This window comes from Aspergillus heteromorphus (genome assembly GCF_003184545.1).
Source record: "Aspergillus heteromorphus CBS 117.55 chromosome Unknown BO70scaffold_20, whole genome shotgun sequence".
In the NCBI taxonomy this organism is placed as follows: Eukaryota; Fungi; Ascomycota; class Eurotiomycetes; order Eurotiales; family Aspergillaceae; genus Aspergillus; species Aspergillus heteromorphus.
The window spans coordinates 440,251-458,327 of record NW_020290425.1 but is presented as its reverse complement, the minus strand read 5'-3'; the positions used below and the strand labels follow the sequence as shown (position 1 = coordinate 458,327).

At 53.8% G+C, this 18,077-nt stretch overlaps 8 protein-coding genes across 8 annotated transcripts; 4 read left to right on the top strand and 4 right to left on the bottom strand.

Moving 5' to 3' along the window:
* Positions 1 to 20: 20 nt before the first annotated feature.
* BO70DRAFT_381041 (CaiB/BaiF CoA transferase family protein) lies at positions 21 to 1,919 on the bottom strand. The gene is made up of 6 exons (XM_025545437.1): positions 1,663 to 1,919; positions 1,578 to 1,609; positions 1,390 to 1,510; positions 834 to 1,338; positions 482 to 775; positions 21 to 406 (listed from the first exon to the last, which is right to left on the bottom strand). Exons 1-6 carry the CDS (start codon positions 1,828 to 1,830, stop codon positions 195 to 197), a joined length of 1,332 nt encoding a protein of 443 aa, XP_025397661.1. The 5' UTR covers positions 1,831 to 1,919; the 3' UTR covers positions 21 to 194.
* A 141-nt stretch (positions 1,920 to 2,060) lies between these two features.
* Positions 2,061 to 3,197, top strand: BO70DRAFT_363883 (riboflavin synthase). Its single transcript, XM_025543676.1, has 3 exons — positions 2,061 to 2,150; positions 2,225 to 2,347; positions 2,511 to 3,197. Exons 1-3 carry the CDS (start codon positions 2,120 to 2,122, stop codon positions 3,056 to 3,058), a joined length of 702 nt encoding a protein of 233 aa, XP_025397660.1. The 5' UTR covers positions 2,061 to 2,119; the 3' UTR covers positions 3,059 to 3,197.
* BO70DRAFT_381039 (Brix domain-containing protein) lies at positions 3,168 to 5,072 on the bottom strand. The gene is made up of 2 exons (XM_025545436.1): positions 4,793 to 5,072; positions 3,168 to 4,719 (listed from the first exon to the last, which is right to left on the bottom strand). Exons 1-2 carry the CDS (start codon positions 4,997 to 4,999, stop codon positions 3,568 to 3,570), a joined length of 1,359 nt encoding a protein of 452 aa, XP_025397659.1. The 5' UTR covers positions 5,000 to 5,072; the 3' UTR covers positions 3,168 to 3,567.
* A 152-nt stretch (positions 5,073 to 5,224) lies between these two features.
* rrp3 (RNA-dependent ATPase RRP3) lies at positions 5,225 to 7,082 on the top strand. Its single transcript, XM_025548858.1, has 3 exons — positions 5,225 to 5,544; positions 5,627 to 6,403; positions 6,486 to 7,082. The coding sequence occupies exons 1-3, from the start codon at positions 5,238 to 5,240 to the stop codon at positions 6,788 to 6,790; spliced, it is 1,389 nt and encodes a 462-aa protein (XP_025397658.1). The 5' UTR covers positions 5,225 to 5,237; the 3' UTR covers positions 6,791 to 7,082.
* Positions 6,927 to 9,657, bottom strand: agm1 (phosphoacetylglucosamine mutase PCM1). The gene is made up of 6 exons (XM_025541278.1): positions 9,302 to 9,657; positions 9,208 to 9,221; positions 8,954 to 9,098; positions 8,871 to 8,885; positions 8,310 to 8,816; positions 6,927 to 8,255 (listed from the first exon to the last, which is right to left on the bottom strand). Exons 1-6 carry the CDS (start codon positions 9,392 to 9,394, stop codon positions 7,374 to 7,376), a joined length of 1,656 nt encoding a protein of 551 aa, XP_025397657.1. The 5' UTR covers positions 9,395 to 9,657; the 3' UTR covers positions 6,927 to 7,373.
* Positions 9,658 to 9,913: 256 nt separating this feature from the next.
* Positions 9,914 to 11,297, bottom strand: BO70DRAFT_363880 (PGAP3/PER1 family protein). The gene is made up of 4 exons (XM_025543675.1): positions 11,100 to 11,297; positions 10,995 to 11,037; positions 10,153 to 10,927; positions 9,914 to 10,084 (listed from the first exon to the last, which is right to left on the bottom strand). The coding sequence occupies exons 1-4, from the start codon at positions 11,220 to 11,222 to the stop codon at positions 10,030 to 10,032; spliced, it is 996 nt and encodes a 331-aa protein (XP_025397656.1). The 5' UTR covers positions 11,223 to 11,297; the 3' UTR covers positions 9,914 to 10,029.
* A 579-nt stretch (positions 11,298 to 11,876) lies between these two features.
* Positions 11,877 to 13,842, top strand: rmtA (protein-arginine omega-N methyltransferase HMT1). Its single transcript, XM_025543674.1, has 7 exons — positions 11,877 to 12,075; positions 12,132 to 12,145; positions 12,210 to 12,229; positions 12,293 to 12,402; positions 12,463 to 12,794; positions 12,859 to 13,330; positions 13,380 to 13,842. The coding sequence occupies exons 1-7, from the start codon at positions 11,981 to 11,983 to the stop codon at positions 13,384 to 13,386; spliced, it is 1,050 nt and encodes a 349-aa protein (XP_025397655.1). The 5' UTR covers positions 11,877 to 11,980; the 3' UTR covers positions 13,387 to 13,842.
* Positions 13,843 to 14,264: 422 nt separating this feature from the next.
* On the top strand, positions 14,265 to 17,880 carry BO70DRAFT_295582 (putative trimethyllysine dioxygenase TmlH; the record flags this gene model as incomplete). Its single annotated transcript, XM_025539516.1, has 16 exons — positions 14,265 to 14,384; positions 14,450 to 14,498; positions 14,560 to 14,868; positions 14,941 to 15,034; positions 15,108 to 15,393; positions 15,889 to 15,942; positions 16,022 to 16,203; positions 16,255 to 16,272; positions 16,347 to 16,413; positions 16,477 to 16,549; positions 16,600 to 16,699; positions 16,759 to 16,867; positions 16,918 to 17,017; positions 17,070 to 17,555; positions 17,609 to 17,680; positions 17,765 to 17,880. 16 exons carry the CDS (start codon positions 14,265 to 14,267, stop codon positions 17,878 to 17,880), a joined length of 2,235 nt encoding a protein of 744 aa, XP_025397654.1.
* Positions 17,881 to 18,077: the final 197 nt, after the last annotated feature.

Here is an 18,077-nt window from a genome sequence, read left to right as displayed (position 1 = left end):
CTGGTCTATTGAGCCGGGCTGGTTTATTCATCTTCTGCCTGTCTATCTTCATAATATGCCAAGGTCCTCGAGCGCGGACCAGCCGGTAGCTACACAGGACTGACAGGATAGGGATCCTTTCTTCCGATACGTGCGTGACCTTCCGACCCCTTAGGGCACTCCAATCTCCACCGTCTATCAACCTGGTCGGGCTCTTACGCGACTACGCCCTCCTGCTTCAACCGAGCAATCTCATCCTTGCCATACTCGAGCACCTCCCCCAGAATCTCGTCTGTGTGTTGCCCTAGTGTCGGGGGCGGCGTCCGAACGCCAGGGGTCGCGTGGGAATACTTAATCGGCGTATTGACTAGCTTGATGGGGCCGCAGGCTGGGTGCTCGACTTCCGTGACCATTCCACGTGCTTGGACTGCAGATACATGAAGTACATTAGCAGGATGTCGCTGCAGCAACAGCAGGAGGTTCTGTCTGCACGACCGCTTACCGTGGGAGTGGTTCAGGGTCCCCTGAATGTCGTTAACCGCGGCATACGGCATCCCGCTGCCTTCCAGGATTTCCAGCCACTCCTGCGTGGTCTTCTGCTTCGCCCTCTCCTCGATCAGGCCATCGATATCCTCGCGATGTTTTACACGGTCGCTGTTGGTCACAAATCGGGGATCGGTCTTCCACTCTGGATGTCCCATGCGATCGCACAACACACCGAACAGCCGGTCGTTGCCGCCCCCGAAAAGTATATCGCCATCGAGCGTCTTGTAGCTTCGGTAGGGCACAATGGATGCTGAGGACGGTCAGTCAGTCGCTTGCAGGACTCCGAATCCACGGTGCTAGTCACTCACGGTGTGCGGTCCCCCATCTCCCCGAATCCTTGTTGCCACTGATCAGGGCGGAACTGGCAATGTTCGCCAACGTCGCAACTTGACAGTCGCTCAGGCACGCATCGATATGCTGGCCCTTGCCGGTCCTTGCCCGTGCGAGCAAGGCAGCCATGATCGCATTCGACGTGTACAGCCCGGTTGTTAGATCAGTCACCGCCACGCCCACCTTCACCGGTGCACCCTCCCTACTGCCCGTGATATGCATCAAGCCCATCTCCGCCTCTACCATGACGTCGTACCCAGCGCGGTTGCTGTACGGTCCGGTCTGGCCATACCCGGTGATACTAGCGTAGATCAGTTGGGGGTTGATGGCGCTTAGGGTCTCATAATCCATGTTGTATTTCTTGAGGCTGCCAGGGAGATAATTCTCGACGAGCACGTCGCATTGCTTTGCCAGTCGGTGTAGAATCTCAACCCCGGATTTCTGGGCAAATGACAGACCAATCGATTTCTTGTTGCGGTTAACCTAGATCCCGGTCAATTGAGTCCTTGCCAGTGGCGGTAAACGACGGCATACTCCTAGATAATAAGCACTCTCCCCTGGGCCTTCAGACCCGTCCGTGTATGTGGCATACGGCGGTCCCCAGGCACGAGTATCATCGCCCCGTACAGGGTGTTCGACTTTGATCACGTCCGCTCTGTCTCGAGACACTCAGATCAGTCTCCCCAGGGTCTCAAGCATCACCACCCAGCGAAATGACGTACCCCAAGTCTCCAAGAATCTGTGTACAATATGGCTGGTGGGACGTCAGCATACCGTACGGTACTCCAAACCGAACGAGACACTCACGCCCGCCAACACTCTCGTCATATCCAGGACTCGAATGCCTTTCAGGGGAAGGGTGTCATCTGAAACCGCAGAAGAATACTCGCGCCACTGCGTCGTCCGCCGGGGAAGACGAAAGCCGCTCGCTGCGACAAAGGCCCGCTGTAACTTGAATGTAGCCGTGAGATTCATGATTGGTACGCTGTTCTGGAAAAAGAAACCCAAGAGTTGATCAAAAGGCAAGGTCTATGCAGGTACAAGAAAGGAAGAAGCAATTCACCAAGTAAGTAGCAAGTGAGTAGTAGTAGTAGTAGTAGTAGTCGGCCAACCAGCCAGCCAGCCGAGGTCAACCATCGACCATTAACCGCTTTCCGCTCGCCTTGCTTGATTGATCTTCCCGCCCGCTTCCACGGGATCGGACCGACCTTCTTACTTCTCAGTTATATCTGTCCCTGCATATCCTCCCATTCCCCATTCCGCCATGTTCACAGGTCTAGTTGAGAAAATCGGGAGTGAGTCCCCCGTCCCGCGATCATGACTACTACATGAATTACTCAGAGACTGATCGTGTCTCGCCTCGCCGCAGCGGTCTCGTCCCTGGAGCCCCTCGACACCTCGTCAAGCGGGGGCGGGGGTACCTCGCTGACCATCACCGACTGCGAGGAGATCCTCACCGATGTCCACCTCGGTGACAGCATCGCCGTCAATGGTATGAACTGGCTCGTCCCAATGCATTAAATCCAAGCCCAATTGCTCTTCCCTTCCCCCCACCCTTCCCTTCCTTCTCAATCGCAACCCCTCCCCTCCCCTCCCCTCCCCTCCCCTCCCCTCTTTCTCAATTAATACCAACCAACCAACCTCACCACGCAAAGGAACCTGCCTCACGGTCACTGCCTTCGAAAAAACATGGTTCAAAGTCGGCGTGGCACCCGAAACCCTCCGACGAACCAACCTCGGCTCCCTGCAGACGAACAGCCGCGTGAACCTGGAACGCGCCGTGCTGGGCGAAACGCGCATGGGCGGCCACTTCGTGCAGGGCCACGTCGACACCATCGCCAAGATCCTCTCCGTGACACCCGACAGCAACGCCCTGGTGTTCCGCATGCAGCCGCGCGATCTCGCCGTCATGCGCTATATCGTCGAGAAGGGCTACGTGACCCTGGACGGGGCCAGTTTGACCGTCACCAAGGTGGTCGATGGCGAGGAGGGGTATTTCGAGGTGATGCTGATTGCGTACACGCAGGAGAAGATCGTTACGGCCGCGAAGAAGCCGGGCGATTTCGTGAATGTCGAGATTGATATTGTGGGGAAGTATGTCGAGAAGAGTGTACAGGCGTATTTTGCCGGCACGGCGGGTGGCGATTTGGGGATTTTGGAGAAGATGGTGTCGAGGATTGTGGAGGAGAAGTTGAAGCGGTGATGGGTCGTATACTGAGGATGTGGACGGTGGTGATGTGATCGTTGGGGGGTCTTACGAATGTTACGAGGATGCGAAATGATCAAAGGGATTTCGTTAAGCACGCTTTTTGATTGCATAGAACAATGAGTAGCCAGAGATAATGGGTATATTTGGTCCTCCTGACTAAACATATATATGGGTGTATAGTTAACCAGCGGATGGAGACCCCTGCGAGTGGCTTCTGGTCTTGACTCGCAGCGTCCCATCAAGTCTTGTGAGCAACTCAGTCCTTGTCATCCACGGCCCTCCCAACTCCAAAGCCGATAGTTCAGAAGACTGAGCCATACGCCATCCCAGGAATCATCACGATGGACGGAGTCAGACTCCATCCTTTTTAGTTTCACACATAAGCCCGATGCTCTGGATGATGACGGAAGCAGTTGAGGCTGTGCCATGTTGGTTTGGCTGTTTGGGGGAGAAGCGGACTGCTCGGTGCGAAACGCGTTCAAGATGCTGCGCTTGCAGCCCGTTTACTCCTCCATAGATTCGTCCTCGTCCTCGTCCTCCGACAAGTCATCCGCATCACCCTCGGCATTGTCCTCATCGCCAAAGTCGTCACTGAGCCAGTCGTCATCGTCCATATCAACATCGTCCTCATCCTCCTCATCGGCAACCTCCTTGCCTTCGGCCTTGGCCTTGGCCTTCTCCTGCTTCTTCTTCTCGATGTTCTCCCTTTGCTGCTTCTTTCTCTCTTCCTTGAGCTTCTTCTTCTTGTCCCAGTTCTTGTCCAGCTTCCTGGCCTCCTCCTCGGACTTGTTGATAAAGTCGTGCCACATCACCCGGCCTTCACAGAGTCCTTCCTCCACCTTCAACAGACGGAGCTTCAGACGAGGACCCAGCTCGACCAGCTTGACCGCCCGTTTCTCGACTCCCGGGCCGTTGTTCAGCTTTTTCTGCGCTTTTTCCTGCTCGCCAGCCTTCATGCGCTGCATTTCACGCTTGGTCAGGACCTTTCTCGTGGTGCTCTCCGCAATCTCGACCTCGGCATCCGTGTCCAGCTCCGTTTCACTCGCGGAAGTATATCCAGCGGCGGATGGATCCAGCAGATAATCGGCCGCATCCTCCAGCTTTCCGAGATTGGGCACAGCGGCTCCCGACTTCTCCCTGGTGCGGACTTCCTTCGGGTCGAGACGGCGGATACGTTTCGAAACGCCGGTCCGTTTCGTGGTGATGGCGTAATGGCGGAGGTTCAAAACATATGAATCGTCATCCTCGCCCGAGGGTTCACGGTTGAGGAGCATCACACGGCGAATGGAGGTGAGAGGGGTGGCTTGGGGGTTGATGGGGGGGAAGAGGGATTGGAACATGGTCGTCGTAAGGCTCTCCAGGCGCTTGGGCACCTTGGAGTCCTCGGTGGCGTTGGGGGAGTTGAAGTTGTTCATCACCAACAAGGGAGGCGTCTTGTGGTCCTGGCCACCACCTCTCGGCCGCTTCAATGCTTTTTCAACATCACGGCATAGAGAGTAGTTTTCCACCTGGAAGTTCAGGGTCGGGCCTCTGGGCGTGAGCGCCATTCGCAAATTCGTGTTTCCTGTCGCCGACTTGGAAAAGAGGAGGAGATGTGTAACCCCGAGAGGACCAGTCATGGCTGTGTAGTCGCGCAGTCTGTTGGATTTGCGCTCCTGGAGGCCAATTCCCGTCAGTAAAATGCCTCATCCGATGTAGTAAAAGCCCAAGGGTCGGTTGACCACCCACCTTCAGTCTGACAGCCGTGTCGGGCTCCAGCATCGTCCGAACATCCTTGACCAGCTGGCTCACGCTGGAACCGACCTGTGAACCGCCAACGCGAATGACCATCGACTTCGGAGTCTTGCTGGTCGATGGGGCGCTGGCTTTGGCAGCAGCGGCCGAGGCATTTTGCGCGCGCAGATGAGTGCGCTTCTTGGTACGTGCCTTCGCCATGATGACGAGAAGATAGGAGGTAGAAAAGGCGGGGGGAACAATCACTCCGGACGGAACACCCCAAAAGTCTGGCTACTAAGAACAGGACTTTTTTTTCTGGGCCGAAGAAAGAAGAAAAAGTCATGGCGGAGCAAAGCCGCGGAGGAGCCCCGGATCAACGATGTTGCGGCACCCAAAATTATATTTTTCTCGATGATGTCGGAAGTCTTTCCCTTCGGATTGGACTGCAAAATCAAACATGCCTGCCCTCAAGAAGCGCAAGGTCGCCTCCGAGGCACCTGCCCCCCCAAGCGACGTCGAGTCCTCCCCCGAGCCAGAGCCCGCACAACAAGACGAAGAAACACAAGACAAGCCACGGCCTAAGACATTCAAAGAGCTCGGCATCATCGAGCAGCTATGCGATGCCTGTGAAACTATGGGCTACAAGGCGCCCACGCCCATCCAAGCCGAAGCTATCCCCCTCGCCTTGCAGGATCGTGATGTGATCGGTCTAGCAGAGACTGGAAGTGGAAAGACTGCAGCTTTTGCTCTCCCCATCCTCCAAGGCATGTCGACCCCCCCCCAAAAAAAACCCTCATACATACTTACGCCCCCCACCCACAACCCTCAACTAACAGCCCCCCACAGCCCTCATGGAGAAGCCCGGGCCTTTCTTCGGTCTCGTCCTCGCCCCAACCCGTGAACTGGCGTACCAGATCTCGCAGAACTTCGAGTCCCTCGGCGCCACCATCGGGGCCCGCTGCGCGGTCATCGTCGGAGGCATGGACATGGTGTCGCAATCGATTGCCTTGGGCAAGAAGCCGCATATCATCGTCGCCACCCCCGGTCGTCTGCTGGACCACCTGGAAAACACGAAGGGATTCAGTCTGCGTGCGCTGCGCTTCCTGGTCATGGACGAAGCCGATCGACTCCTGGACATGGACTTCGGCCCTCTGCTCGACAAGATCCTCAAAGTGCTCCCCCGCGAGCGCCGCACCTTTCTCTTCTCCGCCACCATGAGCTCCAAGGTCGAGTCTCTCCAGCGCGCCTCGCTCTCCAACCCCCTCCGCGTCTCCGTCTCCACCAGCAAATACCAGACCGTCTCTACCCTCCTCCAATCATACCTCTTCATCCCCCAGAAGCACAAGGACCTGTACCTCGTGTATCTGCTGGAGAGTCACGCCGGCCAATCCGTCATCATCTTCATGAGAACCGTCCACGAAACCCAGCGCATCGCCTTCCTGCTCCGCGCTCTCGGCTTCAGCGCTATCCCCCTGCACGGTCAGCTCTCCCAGTCTGCGCGTCTCGGCGCCCTCGGCAAATTCCGTTCCAAGAGCCGCAACATCCTGGTCGCTACGGACGTCGCCGCTCGTGGTCTCGATATCCCCTCCGTGGACGTCGTCGTCAACTACGATCTGCCCTCCGGTATGTATTTCTTTCTATCCCATATATCCCCCCCCCCCAACACGATACAAAAGAATACCCGAGCTAACATCAATGAATCTAGACTCCCCCAGCTACGTCCACCGTGTCGGTCGTACCGCCCGTGCAGGCAAGAGCGGTCTCGCCATCTCCCTGGTCACCCAGTATGAAATCGAAGTTTGGCTCCGCATCGAAGGAGCTCTGAACAAGAAGCTCCCGGAACACGACTGCCCCAAGGACGAGGTGATGATTCTTCAGGAGAACGTTTCAGAAGCCCAACGGCAGGCGATCATGGAGATGAAGAACTACGACGAGAAGAGAGGAAACAGGGGCAGTAGATTCGGTAAGGGGAAGCGATCCCGCGATCAGATGGATCAGGAGGAGGGCTAGATAGCAAGCTAGCTAGCGAAGTGATAGTGAAGGAAAATGGTGATGGTTTGACTAGATGAGTTTCGGCGTTGCGTTTTTTTTTTTTTTTTACGATGTTAATACCCAAAATGATGATGATATCGCTGTCTATGAACTACCTACCTACCCTAGCCGAGTGTTGTAAATGGGTTGGGTATTTTTCACCACGCTGTTGGAGTCGAAGACATCACAAATTGCAGGTCTATGGAATCTAGACTGGTTTGATCTAGTGCATGCACAACCAAAATAAAGGTTAAAATGGGTGCGTGGGTGAGTGAGTGAGTGAGTGTAAACTTGATCGAATCACAGAATTTAGCCCCGAAGATAAGGGGGGGATCACAGGTCACAAGCAGCTTCTTCCTATGCTTTCAATGCAAGATTAAACTAAGTATCATAAATTCATTCGTAATAATTCCCATACGTCTCTATGGCTGGATGCTCGCAAAGCTTTCCTGTTTGTTCATGCGGTCCAAATTTTCTTTCACTGGCGAGTCAACTCTGCCTCCCCTTTTTTTTAAGCAGTGGTAGATAGAGCCACTCGGAAATTCACAGCAGTACCGCTTGCTCAAGGCGACTGCACGGTTTCCTTGGCGCTACCGGCCTCACGGACGGCGTTGGCGACGCGGGTAGCGAGGTCGTCCGCCTCGGACCGGCTGGCCGCTTCGGCGTAGACACGCACGGCATCCTCTGTGCCACTGGCACGGGCAAAGCTCCGACCCTTGTTGTAACGGGATTGCAGAGACTCGATCTTCCCCTGGAGGCCAGCGGGCGACTCAAGCTTACGCTCAGCATCATAGGCCTTGAAGATGAAGCGGTCCGCAACCTCCACACGCACAAGTCGGGAGGGAAGATCTGTGTAGGTGGCAAGCCATTCCTTGGTACTCCAGCCCTTGTGGGCAAGAATAGCCTCGACAAGGAGCATGTCAGAGAGGGCATCGCCGACGGCTTGGTTGATCAAGTCCGTGAGGGCCTGCAGGCACTCGAGGGAGCGCTGCTGAGCAGGAGACTGAGGCTCCGCCTGCTTGATGGTCTTCAAGGCGGTCTCAGAGAAAGTGATTGTGCCGTGGCCGTTAGCCTCAAAGTAGACGCCGACATCGAAGCGCAAGGCGGCATGGTGGAGATGCTTAACACCAGTGTTGGTGCAAACAGAGGGCAGCTTCAAGACCTTCTCGATGTAGTCGGTGCTGGACCCGTTGGCATAAGCGGTCTGCACAACACCAATCTTGAGCTTCTGCGCGATGCCGGCGCTCCGAGCGAGGTCACCGATAAAGGAGGCAGCAAGGGTGGCGATGCGATCACCATCAAGCAGTCTGAAGACGTTGCTCTCATCGACGAAGTAGTAGACCAGACGGTCGGCGTCGCCATCCAGAGAAGCACAGCGGTCAAGAGCACCGGCCTTGGAGGATGGCGGGGCACGCTGCTTCGTTTTGACATAGTCGGCGCCACACTAAAAGTGGGTCAGCGTGCATACGGTACCAGGCCAAAACAGAGGAAGTCTTACCTCGAAGTTCAGGCTATCGGGGTTAATGACGTCGTCGTTGACCACCTTGATATCAAGGCCGGACTCTTCAGCGTTAGGCAGGTACTTGAGGAGCTCCCTCAGCTTGGGTCCACCAACGCCATTTGCGCAATCGACGGTCAAGGAGCCCTTGACCTTGACACCACGCATGACTCTCTTGAAGGCCTCGGCAAGCTTCTCATAGTAACCCTGTTCCGTGGGCTCACCGTACTCGTACTGGGTTCCCAGGGTGTTCTTGCAGCGGACAACATAGTGCAGCTGGGGGGTGGTCATGTACTTCAGATCGAGAAACTCGACCTCCGAAGCGGTGAGCGAAGCGTTGAGAACGGACACAAGACGCGAACCAGAGGCGCGAGTGTCGCGAGCGAAAACAACACGAGCGGGGTTCTCCATGCTGACATCAATCTCCTTGATGAGCTCCTCGTAGACCTCGCTGACCTTGTCAAGGGGAGCGTTGGCGAGCCTAGTCGCATAGGTTTCCCATTCGGCCTACACCGCTGTCAGACACCTCGTCGATGTCGGAGTCACATTCTCGAGACTTACCTCCAACATTTCACCCTATACGGACCGAGACTGTCAGAACGGATCCAGAGACATTGTGTTGTTTGGGGCCTGCCACGACTCACCATGGGATCGATCAACTTGACACCGTTGTCTTCTGCGGGGTTGTGACTGGCGGTGACCATGACACCGACCCATTGTCCACTGAGCTTCCTGGAACGAAGGCCCGCAAGCAAGCCAACGGTGAAGACGACCGTGTTGAGGAGGTCACTGGCGAAGCGTTGGTTAAAGTGTCCCGTGTAAATAAAGGGCGATCGCGGGGTACTGTGGAGGCGGGGTCGATCCTTCGAGATGTTGTTTATCGTAGGGAGGGACTTACGCCTTCATACGGAACTGCAGACAAACGAAACAGATCAGCTGGTTCCGGAGGCGGCAGAGCCAGTTTGCAACTCGGAGACAGGCAAGGGACTTACTCCAGCAGTGCCATATTGGAAAACGTGCCCTTCGGGCTTGGTGTACTGCGACGCCGCTTCAGCGATCGCTTGCTTGACAGCGGGGGACGCCATTGTGGCGCGAACTGGACCAAGGGGATATTTGACGGCACCAAAAGACCTGGAGGACAGTTGTTCCAGGGTCGAGACAAGCTATCGTATAAGGAAGAAAAGGTCGGGCCAAAAAATGGGTGGGAAACAATCAAAAAGGAAGGGCAGAGCGAGTGGTAAAAGAGTGGGTGAGACACGACCGGGCAGCTCAGGTTGGTTAGGCTGTTACATAGCCCCTGCCCCTGCAAGACACCACGTACTGCCCCGAGGGTTTCCCGAGCGGTGAGGGAACCACTCACAGCAACAACAACAACTACTACAATTGAATAATAATAATGAATGGCGTGGTCTGAGGGGCTGGACTCCAACCCAACCCAACCCAATCCAACCCAACCCCCAGAAAGCCAGCGAAAGACATGGAACATGGAACGACATGCAACATGACATGCAACATGATACCATAGCGGGGTCTGCATAATCTCCTATTGAAAAACAGCTCTCTATCGGCTGCCTGCCTACCTGGTAGCTGCGGTCGTGATATGGCTGAAAACTCTATAATCTATCTAGGTAGTACTACTAATACAGGCCATCCGGTCACCTGGACCTGTCCAACAGCTGACCAGGGGAATTATACGAAGCAGGGTTAAGGGCGTGTCGATCTAGGCTTTCAGCCTGTCGCCCGCCACGTCGTTCTGGACGTCCTTGATCAAAAACCTGCGGCACAGTCAAGTCAGCCTTACGGCAAAATTCCAAGGGGCAGTCAGGTCCATCGGCAGACTTACAGGTACCACCATGCGGTCGGGATTACTGTTCCCAGGTGCCAAAGGCTATGCGCGTCGATCAGCTCGTGCCACGGAGGGAAATCCAGCAACTCGAGGCTCATGGCCAAGATAATCCAGACCACGATCATTCCGGGCCAAGCCATCCATTCCTTGCCATACTTGCGATACCGGTAAATGCTAAAGGCCACCCACAGAACGTTCTGGATCATCCCTATCACGATGTTTGCGATCATGTTGTAGGTGTAGTCCCATGACCAGAAGCTGAGGTAGCACACATGCAAGGTGTAGAGAACAACGCAGAGCGAGGTCAAGAGACGACGCAGGGTCGGTTTGTGTTTGGGCTCCATTTGGTCCAGGCGAAAGATGCGAACCACGGCCAGATAGAACCCGTACATCACATTGGCGCCCGCCCCAAAATAATCCAACTTTTCGGTCAAAGGGAGGTCTCTCGTGTGGAAGAGCGAGCTGAACGTCCAACAGGCTAGGCCACAGTATCCAAAAGCGATGTAGTAGGGCCGTAGGGAGTGCCACGAGGGGACCGTCTCACGAATCCGTCCGATCCCATACCAATGGGCGAGAAAGTTGAAGAAGGAGAAGAGAACCGAGAAGGGCTCCTGCATCCCTAGGATCCGGCGAAACGGCCATTTGCCATGGAATTGTAACACCGGGTTCAACATCGGGGGGTCACGAGCAACCCGGCGGTCCGTCACAACATGTTGGCAGGTATAATCGCACTCGGAGGGACACGTCCAGAGCATGAGGCGGAGTTGGAAAGCTGGCAGTAGATCAGTTGGCTACTCGAAACCACTCGATTGAACCGGTCGGTCGGTCGGTCGGCTTACGGATGATTGAGTCCCCATCTTGACAGTTCTCAGCCTGGCAAACCTGTTCGCTAGTTAGCCACTGCCCGCGATCCGCAGGTACGATGAAACTCTCGATAGACGTGCCTTGACGCATTCTTTGAAGTCGGCGAGGTGGTCACCAAGGGAGGCAGTCGACTGTCCGATAAACGCGGCAAGGAGGAGGAAAAGGAAGCAGTAAGCCTTCCCCCCAGTTAGTCCAGGAATCATTGTGCTCTCTGTGTTCTGGCAAGACAGCCGCTCGAGCAGGGGAGCTTAAGGAGTGAAATAGTACTTCGGCGCTAGACTGGCGGCGCGTTGCTCCGGCGGGGGCGGAAGTGACATCGCGCGCGGCAATACTGAGGTATGTAGTTACGGAGTACCAACGGCCAGCTTGGCATTCTGGTCCTCTGTGTTACCGTGTATAACTTCCCCAGGTAAGAAGACTGCAATACGCGAGTCTATCTAGACTCTAGACCCCCGATCGTTTCTCCAGCTCAGGTACTTGCTACAGCCTGATTTCACAGTTTGTCTTTGTCTCAGTTGCTTGCCTAAGATACTTGTCAAGCTGCCCGCCATATCCTCATGTAACCATCTCCACTGGCAACCGACAACTGGTAACTTACTGTTCTTGCTGATAGCCCTAGCCAAGACGAAGGGCTTGCCTATCATCACATGACAGGATCCCAATCTAGTTTAGCGGATTCTAGATCAGGCTAACTTTATCGGAGTTTAGCGTTTGTTGCCTTCCAGAGGAGAAATTCCTAATTGAGGGCAAAAGTTAAAAAAAAAAAAAAAAAAAGGACCGCGCTCGAAGGGATCTCTCCAGCAGGGCGCTTATGTCTTTTTTTTCCCGCATTTATAACATCGCTCTCTACTACTAGACTTGCCAATACTTCATCTTTTCTTTGCACCTATCTCCCCCCACCCCCCCTCCTCTTTACATATCTTCCTGCTTCTATTCCCCCGCCACCAGCTGATCCGCAAATATGGCCGGAACTGAGGGAGCAGAGTCTGCTATCACCGCCAGCAGTGCTGATCGCATGGTCGGCATGGACCACGCCGAAGTGCGTTACTTTACGAGGTATGAAAACGGATCTTAACCTTCTTCGTTCTCTTGGTTGCTAACCCGGGTCATAGTTATGATCACCATGGTAAATACTCTCAAGAGCCCAAGTCGTGTTTTGTTGGATGTGGCTAATCTCCTACCCCGCTCAGGCATTCATGAGGAGATGCTTGTAAGTGCCATTTCGCCAACCCAAATCCTTCTCCCATTTTCTAATGCCGTCTTATCTTTATAGAAAGACGATGTTCGCACTAGATCCTACCGCGACTCCATCTACCAGAACCGCCACATCTTCAAGGACAAGGTCGTCCTCGATGTCGGATGCGGAACTGGTATTCTCAGCATGTATGTGCTCTATTCAAGCAACAGGCCGACATGCAGATTCTGATACCTTTGGTTTACTAGGTTTGCCGCCAAGGCTGGTGCTAAGCATGTGATGGGTGTTGATATGTCTTCGATCATTGGAAAGGCGCGTGAAATCGTCGCTGCCAACGGTCTCTCGGACAAGATCACCCTCCTGCAAGGAAAGATGGAGGAGGTTGTCCTTCCCTACCCCAAGGTCGATATCATCATCTCCGAGTGGATGGGCTACTTCCTTCTCTATGAGAGCATGTTGGACACCGTCCTCTACGCTCGCGACCGTTACCTCGTCCCCGGTGGTAAGATCTTCCCCGACAAGGCCACCATGTACCTGGCTGCGATCGAGGATGGCGAGTACAAGGATGACAAGATTGGATGTAAGTACACCCGCTTGCCACACAACTTTTTCCCGCATTTGGGGTGCTGATAAGCCGCCTTCAGTCTGGGACAACGTGTACGGATTTGACTACAGCCCGATGAAGGAGACCGCCCTTACGGAGCCCCTGGTCGATACTGTCGACATGAAGGCCCTTGTCACCGACCCCTGCCCCATCATCACCCTCGATCTCTACACCGTCACCACTGCCGATCTGGTTTTCAAGGTGCCTTTCCGGCTTCCCGCTAAGCGCAGCGATTTCATCCACGCTGTGATTGCCTGGTTCGACATTGAATTTGGCGCCTGCCACAAGCCCATCCACTTCTCCACCGGCCCCCACGCCAAGTACACCCACTGGAAGCAGACCGTCTTCTATCTCCGGGACGTTCTGACTGTGGAGGAGGGAGAGGTTGTCTCCGGTGTGCTGGAGAACAAGCCCAATGACAAGAACAAGCGTGATCTCGACATCAACATCGCCTACAAGTTCGAGACCGATGACCTGAACCGCGTCTCTGAGGGCAGCTGTTCCTACAGAATGTGAGTTCCAAGCTTCCGCTATCCTAAGACCATCGGCTGACCCCTGCAGGTGCTAAATGATTGTTAATATCTACTGTTCTTTCGGTTGTCTGCCGTTCTGCTTGGAGTCGATTTATGTTCTGCCAGTAACATAAGAGGGTTTGGCCCCGTGGGCAGCATAGCATTTTAACGGAAGTTCGTTTATCTGGATGTTGGGTTGATGAAAGATTCTTTTGACTTTCTTTCTTTTTGTGTCATGCCAATTCTTCTCGTCATTTTCTTTTTCGGCGTTGTGTATGGAAGGCAATGGAACGGCATCATCAGTTGGCGCGGTATGGAGAGATGGTTTCCGCAAGGACGATTATGAAGCTCCTCGAATTTCCCAAGAAGATACCCCGAGTCGACGCTCAATCTAACACCTCCGACGTTCTCATATATTACCTAGCTTCAAGTTCTTCAATAGTACCAGGTGCAACTGACCACGTGCGAACCGGGGCTCTGTCTGCCCAATCCCGGGGTTGCTTCTATTATCATTCCTAGCCACCACGACGCAGGTAGTATTGGTAGAGTTAGTAAAAGACAGAATGTAGACTGGTTGATAAAGCGATCAGCACGCCCACTTTGGTATTAGTTGACTTGGCAGGACCCGTTCCGGTAAGCGGCTGGCGTTCTTCGGCTGATGGAGATTCGAGCCTCGGTTTGTTCTCCCCGCCCCGCAAAGTCCGCTCTCTGAGTACGGAGTAGATACCCCGTAGTAAGTAGCTGCTTAACTACGGTTCTCCGCATATGAACTCCCCGGCTTGCCTGTAGTGTAGTTAAGACGTCCCCTGTCCTGTTTCCATTGCCCCTTTCACAGATCAGTCAACCTAGATACACTGCTTGCATCGCTCTTATCATCGTTGGACTCCCAGTCCTCGAATCAATCTAGATCCTTCAGCCCATCTGCCCATCCCCCATGTCGGACCCCGGAGTCGGCCATGAATTCCCCCCTCAGGAGGTGTCGTGGCACAAGCGCGACGTTTTGATTTTTGCCAACAGCATCGGCTGCAAAGCCGATGAACTTCATTTCCTCTACGTTGGTTACGACCCTCAATTGTCCATCGAACTCGCTGAGACTCGCTGATAACGGTTTCCCACTAGGAGCTTCACCCAAACTTCGCAGTTTTCCCCACCTATCCTGTCATCCTTCGTATGTGTAACACCGTCTGCTATTCCAAGATAATGGACTGATTCTGTAATCCATCTGACAGCGTTTAAGCTCACGGATCAGGAAGTCACGGATTTCTATGCGCGCTCAGGCGGCGCGCCCATCCCTGGTGTTCCGAAATTTGATTACCGTCGGGTGGTGGATGGTCAGCGCAAACTCACGGTTCTCAAGCCCCTTCCCCCTACGAGTGCAGGCAAGCAATTCGAGCTACGCAACAAGGTTGTTGGGGTCTATGACAAAGGCAAGTCCGGCACTGTGGTTGAGACAGAGCAGGCAATTGTGGAGAAGGGAACCGGCGAGGTATATTCGAAGACCGTGAGCAGCGGTTTCTTCGTGGGTCAGGGTAACTGGGGTGGACCTAAAGGCAAGAAAGATCATCTAATCTTCTGCATCATTGACGATCCCTAACTCGACTATTCCGCAGGCCCCAACACCGTTAACTATGCACCGCCTGAAGGCAAAAAGCCCGATGCTGTCCATATAACCCAGACCAGCATGGAGACAGCTCATCTTTATCGGTGAGATTCCACCTTGACAATATACGGCTATGGTGAAATGACGGTCTTTCCGAATGCTGATAGCTCTTGTTAGGCTCAATGGTGACTACAACCCGCTCCATGCGACCCCCGAGCCAGGCGAGAAGATGGGCTTTGGAGGCGCCATCCTCCACGGACTCTTCAGCTGGAACTCTGCTGCCCATGGTATTCTGAGGGAGCTTGGCGGGAGTGACCCCAAGAATCTTAGGGAGTTTCAAGCGCGGTTTGCTTCTCCAGTCAGGCCTGGTGATAGGCTAACCACCGAAATCTGGAGAACCGGTAACCTCCAGGATGGGTACGAAGAGGTCCTGTTTGTGACTAAGAATGAGAAGGGTAAGGCGGTTCTCGGTAACGGTCGCTGTCTGCTGAAGGTCACTGGTCCGGCAAGTAAGCTATGATGGGACTTCTGAAGGGGAAGCTCGTATACACTGCAATGAGAAAATGTAGTGGGGTCTGAGGGATAGGCGAACCGCAACTAGAAATCAGTGCATCTCTTTCTGGCTTACACTGCTTTATACCCAATAGGACTTCCAGAATCCGCATATACACCGTAGATAATCATCCTCCTGATCCGAGGTAAATATGAGGGCACGTGACGCGGAGGCGGATTGCAGCGGGGCGGTTGGGCGTCCTTTTAAGGGCCTTTATCTTGCCGTGTGGAGAAGCCTTGTCTCCAATCCTCAGAGGCTCAATACAGGAGGGTAGACAATCCAAGGAAACATGAACCGAATGAGCCAACTTTCGCTCGGCAGGGCATTTAGCTCTCTGACACACAGCTCCCCGAAGTATGCCAGGTAAGATCTTTCAGCCTCTTAATATACAGCAGTGGCTGATAGGAATGCAGGACGTTGCACTTCGCATCATCGTTTACCCCACGATGCATTAGATCGGTAAGGGGCAGATCAACGAGTCTATTTGAAATTCGATGTGCTGTGATATCTGACTCTCTGGCTCGCATCGGCCGCAAAGCGATGTGAGATGGCACGCGGACTTCCTAGGCGCTTTGCCCCAGTACGTGCACAGTCGTCCGTTGCCACGGATCCGCAGGAGTCCCCCTCCGACGAAAAGGACGGAGCCGAGGGAAACGAATGGGAAGAAGAGCACAGCGTGCGCGTACAAATAGGGAAGAAAGAAAATAGTATAAGAAGCTTGTAAGGAAACCAGTGCGATGAATCGAGCTACCTACTGATGTCTTTCCACAGTGGGACTTTTTGGCTTCGGTAGGTACAAACCGAACCCCAATACACGGCCGAAGGCCGGTACAGGCTCGGTGACTTACCATGGCCATGGCTAGGGATAACTGCCGATGTCCGCAATGTATTCATCCTGATACAAGACAACGGATGGGTGACACTTTCGCGGTGGGTGGACCCTGTAGTCTCTCGGGGCAGAGCTATGAGAACTGATCTTCCCCTTCATCTCAGATCCCCCCGGATGTTCGCCCTTTGGAAATTACAAGAACTAAAACTGAAAACTCGGAGTCTATCGACATCAAATGTAAGTCTGCTGCTATCTCTCCATTTTCAACATAAGTCTAACTGGGATAGGGTCGGATGGGCACCTTGCGACTTACCCTCCCAAATTTCTCCTTCGGCACTCCAACATGAAGTCCGGTGTCAGCAAGCGCTTTCCGTTTCTCAGCTTCAGGTAATCCAGTCTTCAGGAAATGCGGGATTCCTTCCTGGTTCATAGCTGACTCTGTCCAGACCATTCAAGACCTTCAACCCCAGGCTTCGGCGCAGTAAACTGCCAATGGTAAAATATGACGCTGTCATGAAGGAGGACAAGGCTATGTACGACTGGCTCCATCGCATAGTGAGTTGCCCCAAAAATCCCGACGATCATGCGCCGCTTATGCTGTGTAGTACAAAGAGGGATTCTGTTTTGTAACGGATGTCCCTCGCGACCCGAGATCTACCAAGAAACTCCTCGAAAGAATTGCATTTGTCAGGGAGACCCATTACGGTAGGGCTTTGATCATATCTGTTTGCGAGATGAATTCTGATTTTATTTCCAGGTGGTTTCTGGGATTTCACGGCCGACTTGAGCTTCAAAGACACCGCGTATACGAATGAGTTCCTCGGTGCACATACAGATAATACGTACTTCACTGATCCCGCGAGACTTCAGCTTTTCCACCTTCTACATCATGACGGGGAGGGTGGCAAGAATCTGCTCGTTGATGGGTTCCACGCTGCTACCGTTCTGCGTGAAGAGAATCCGGAGCACAGCCGTATATTGATGGAAACCAATATTCCCGCTCATGCAAGTGGCAATGAAGGCATGTGTATACAGCCTGCTGAGCCGGAACCGGTCCTCAAGGCTCACCCGGTCCTCAAAAGGCTGTATCAGATCCGCTGGAACAACTACGATCGAGCCCCCAACAACAACTGGAACGTCAAAGAACAGGTAGAGTGGTATGCTGCAGCACGACACTGGAATGAGATTCTCGAACGTGAAAACATGAAGATCTGGAACACACTCCGACCAGGGACAGCCCTTAGTAAGTGTGGACAAGAACCTCCATTTGCGGATTCCATTTAACTAATCGATTAGTCTTTGATAACTGGCGAATGCTTCACGGTCGCACCGAGTTCACGGGGAAACGCAGGATGTGCGGGGGATATAGTACGTATCTTCCTTCCCTGCCATTTCCCAGACATGACTGTGGGTATATAATATAACCCAGAATGATATGCTGACCCCCACCAGTCAACAACGATGACTTTATCTCACGCTATCGTAGTCTCAAGTACGGCACTGAAAGGGTTCGGGATTGGGTCGGCAATTATTCGTTGGTACGCTCCAACCCAAACTGGCTTCTCTGAGAGATGTCGATGGTCGAGTGTTTAGATAGTGCTTGGTCCGAGTAGGTGGAATGGACGGGCTTGGGCATTTAGTGTGGACATCATTTCATCCATTGTACATAATTGAGTCATGTACTCACGCCGTTGGCAACTGGCGAACCGGCACTGCCTATTTGTAAGACAGTCACGTGACGCAGGCAGGGAGCTGACGTTGTTTG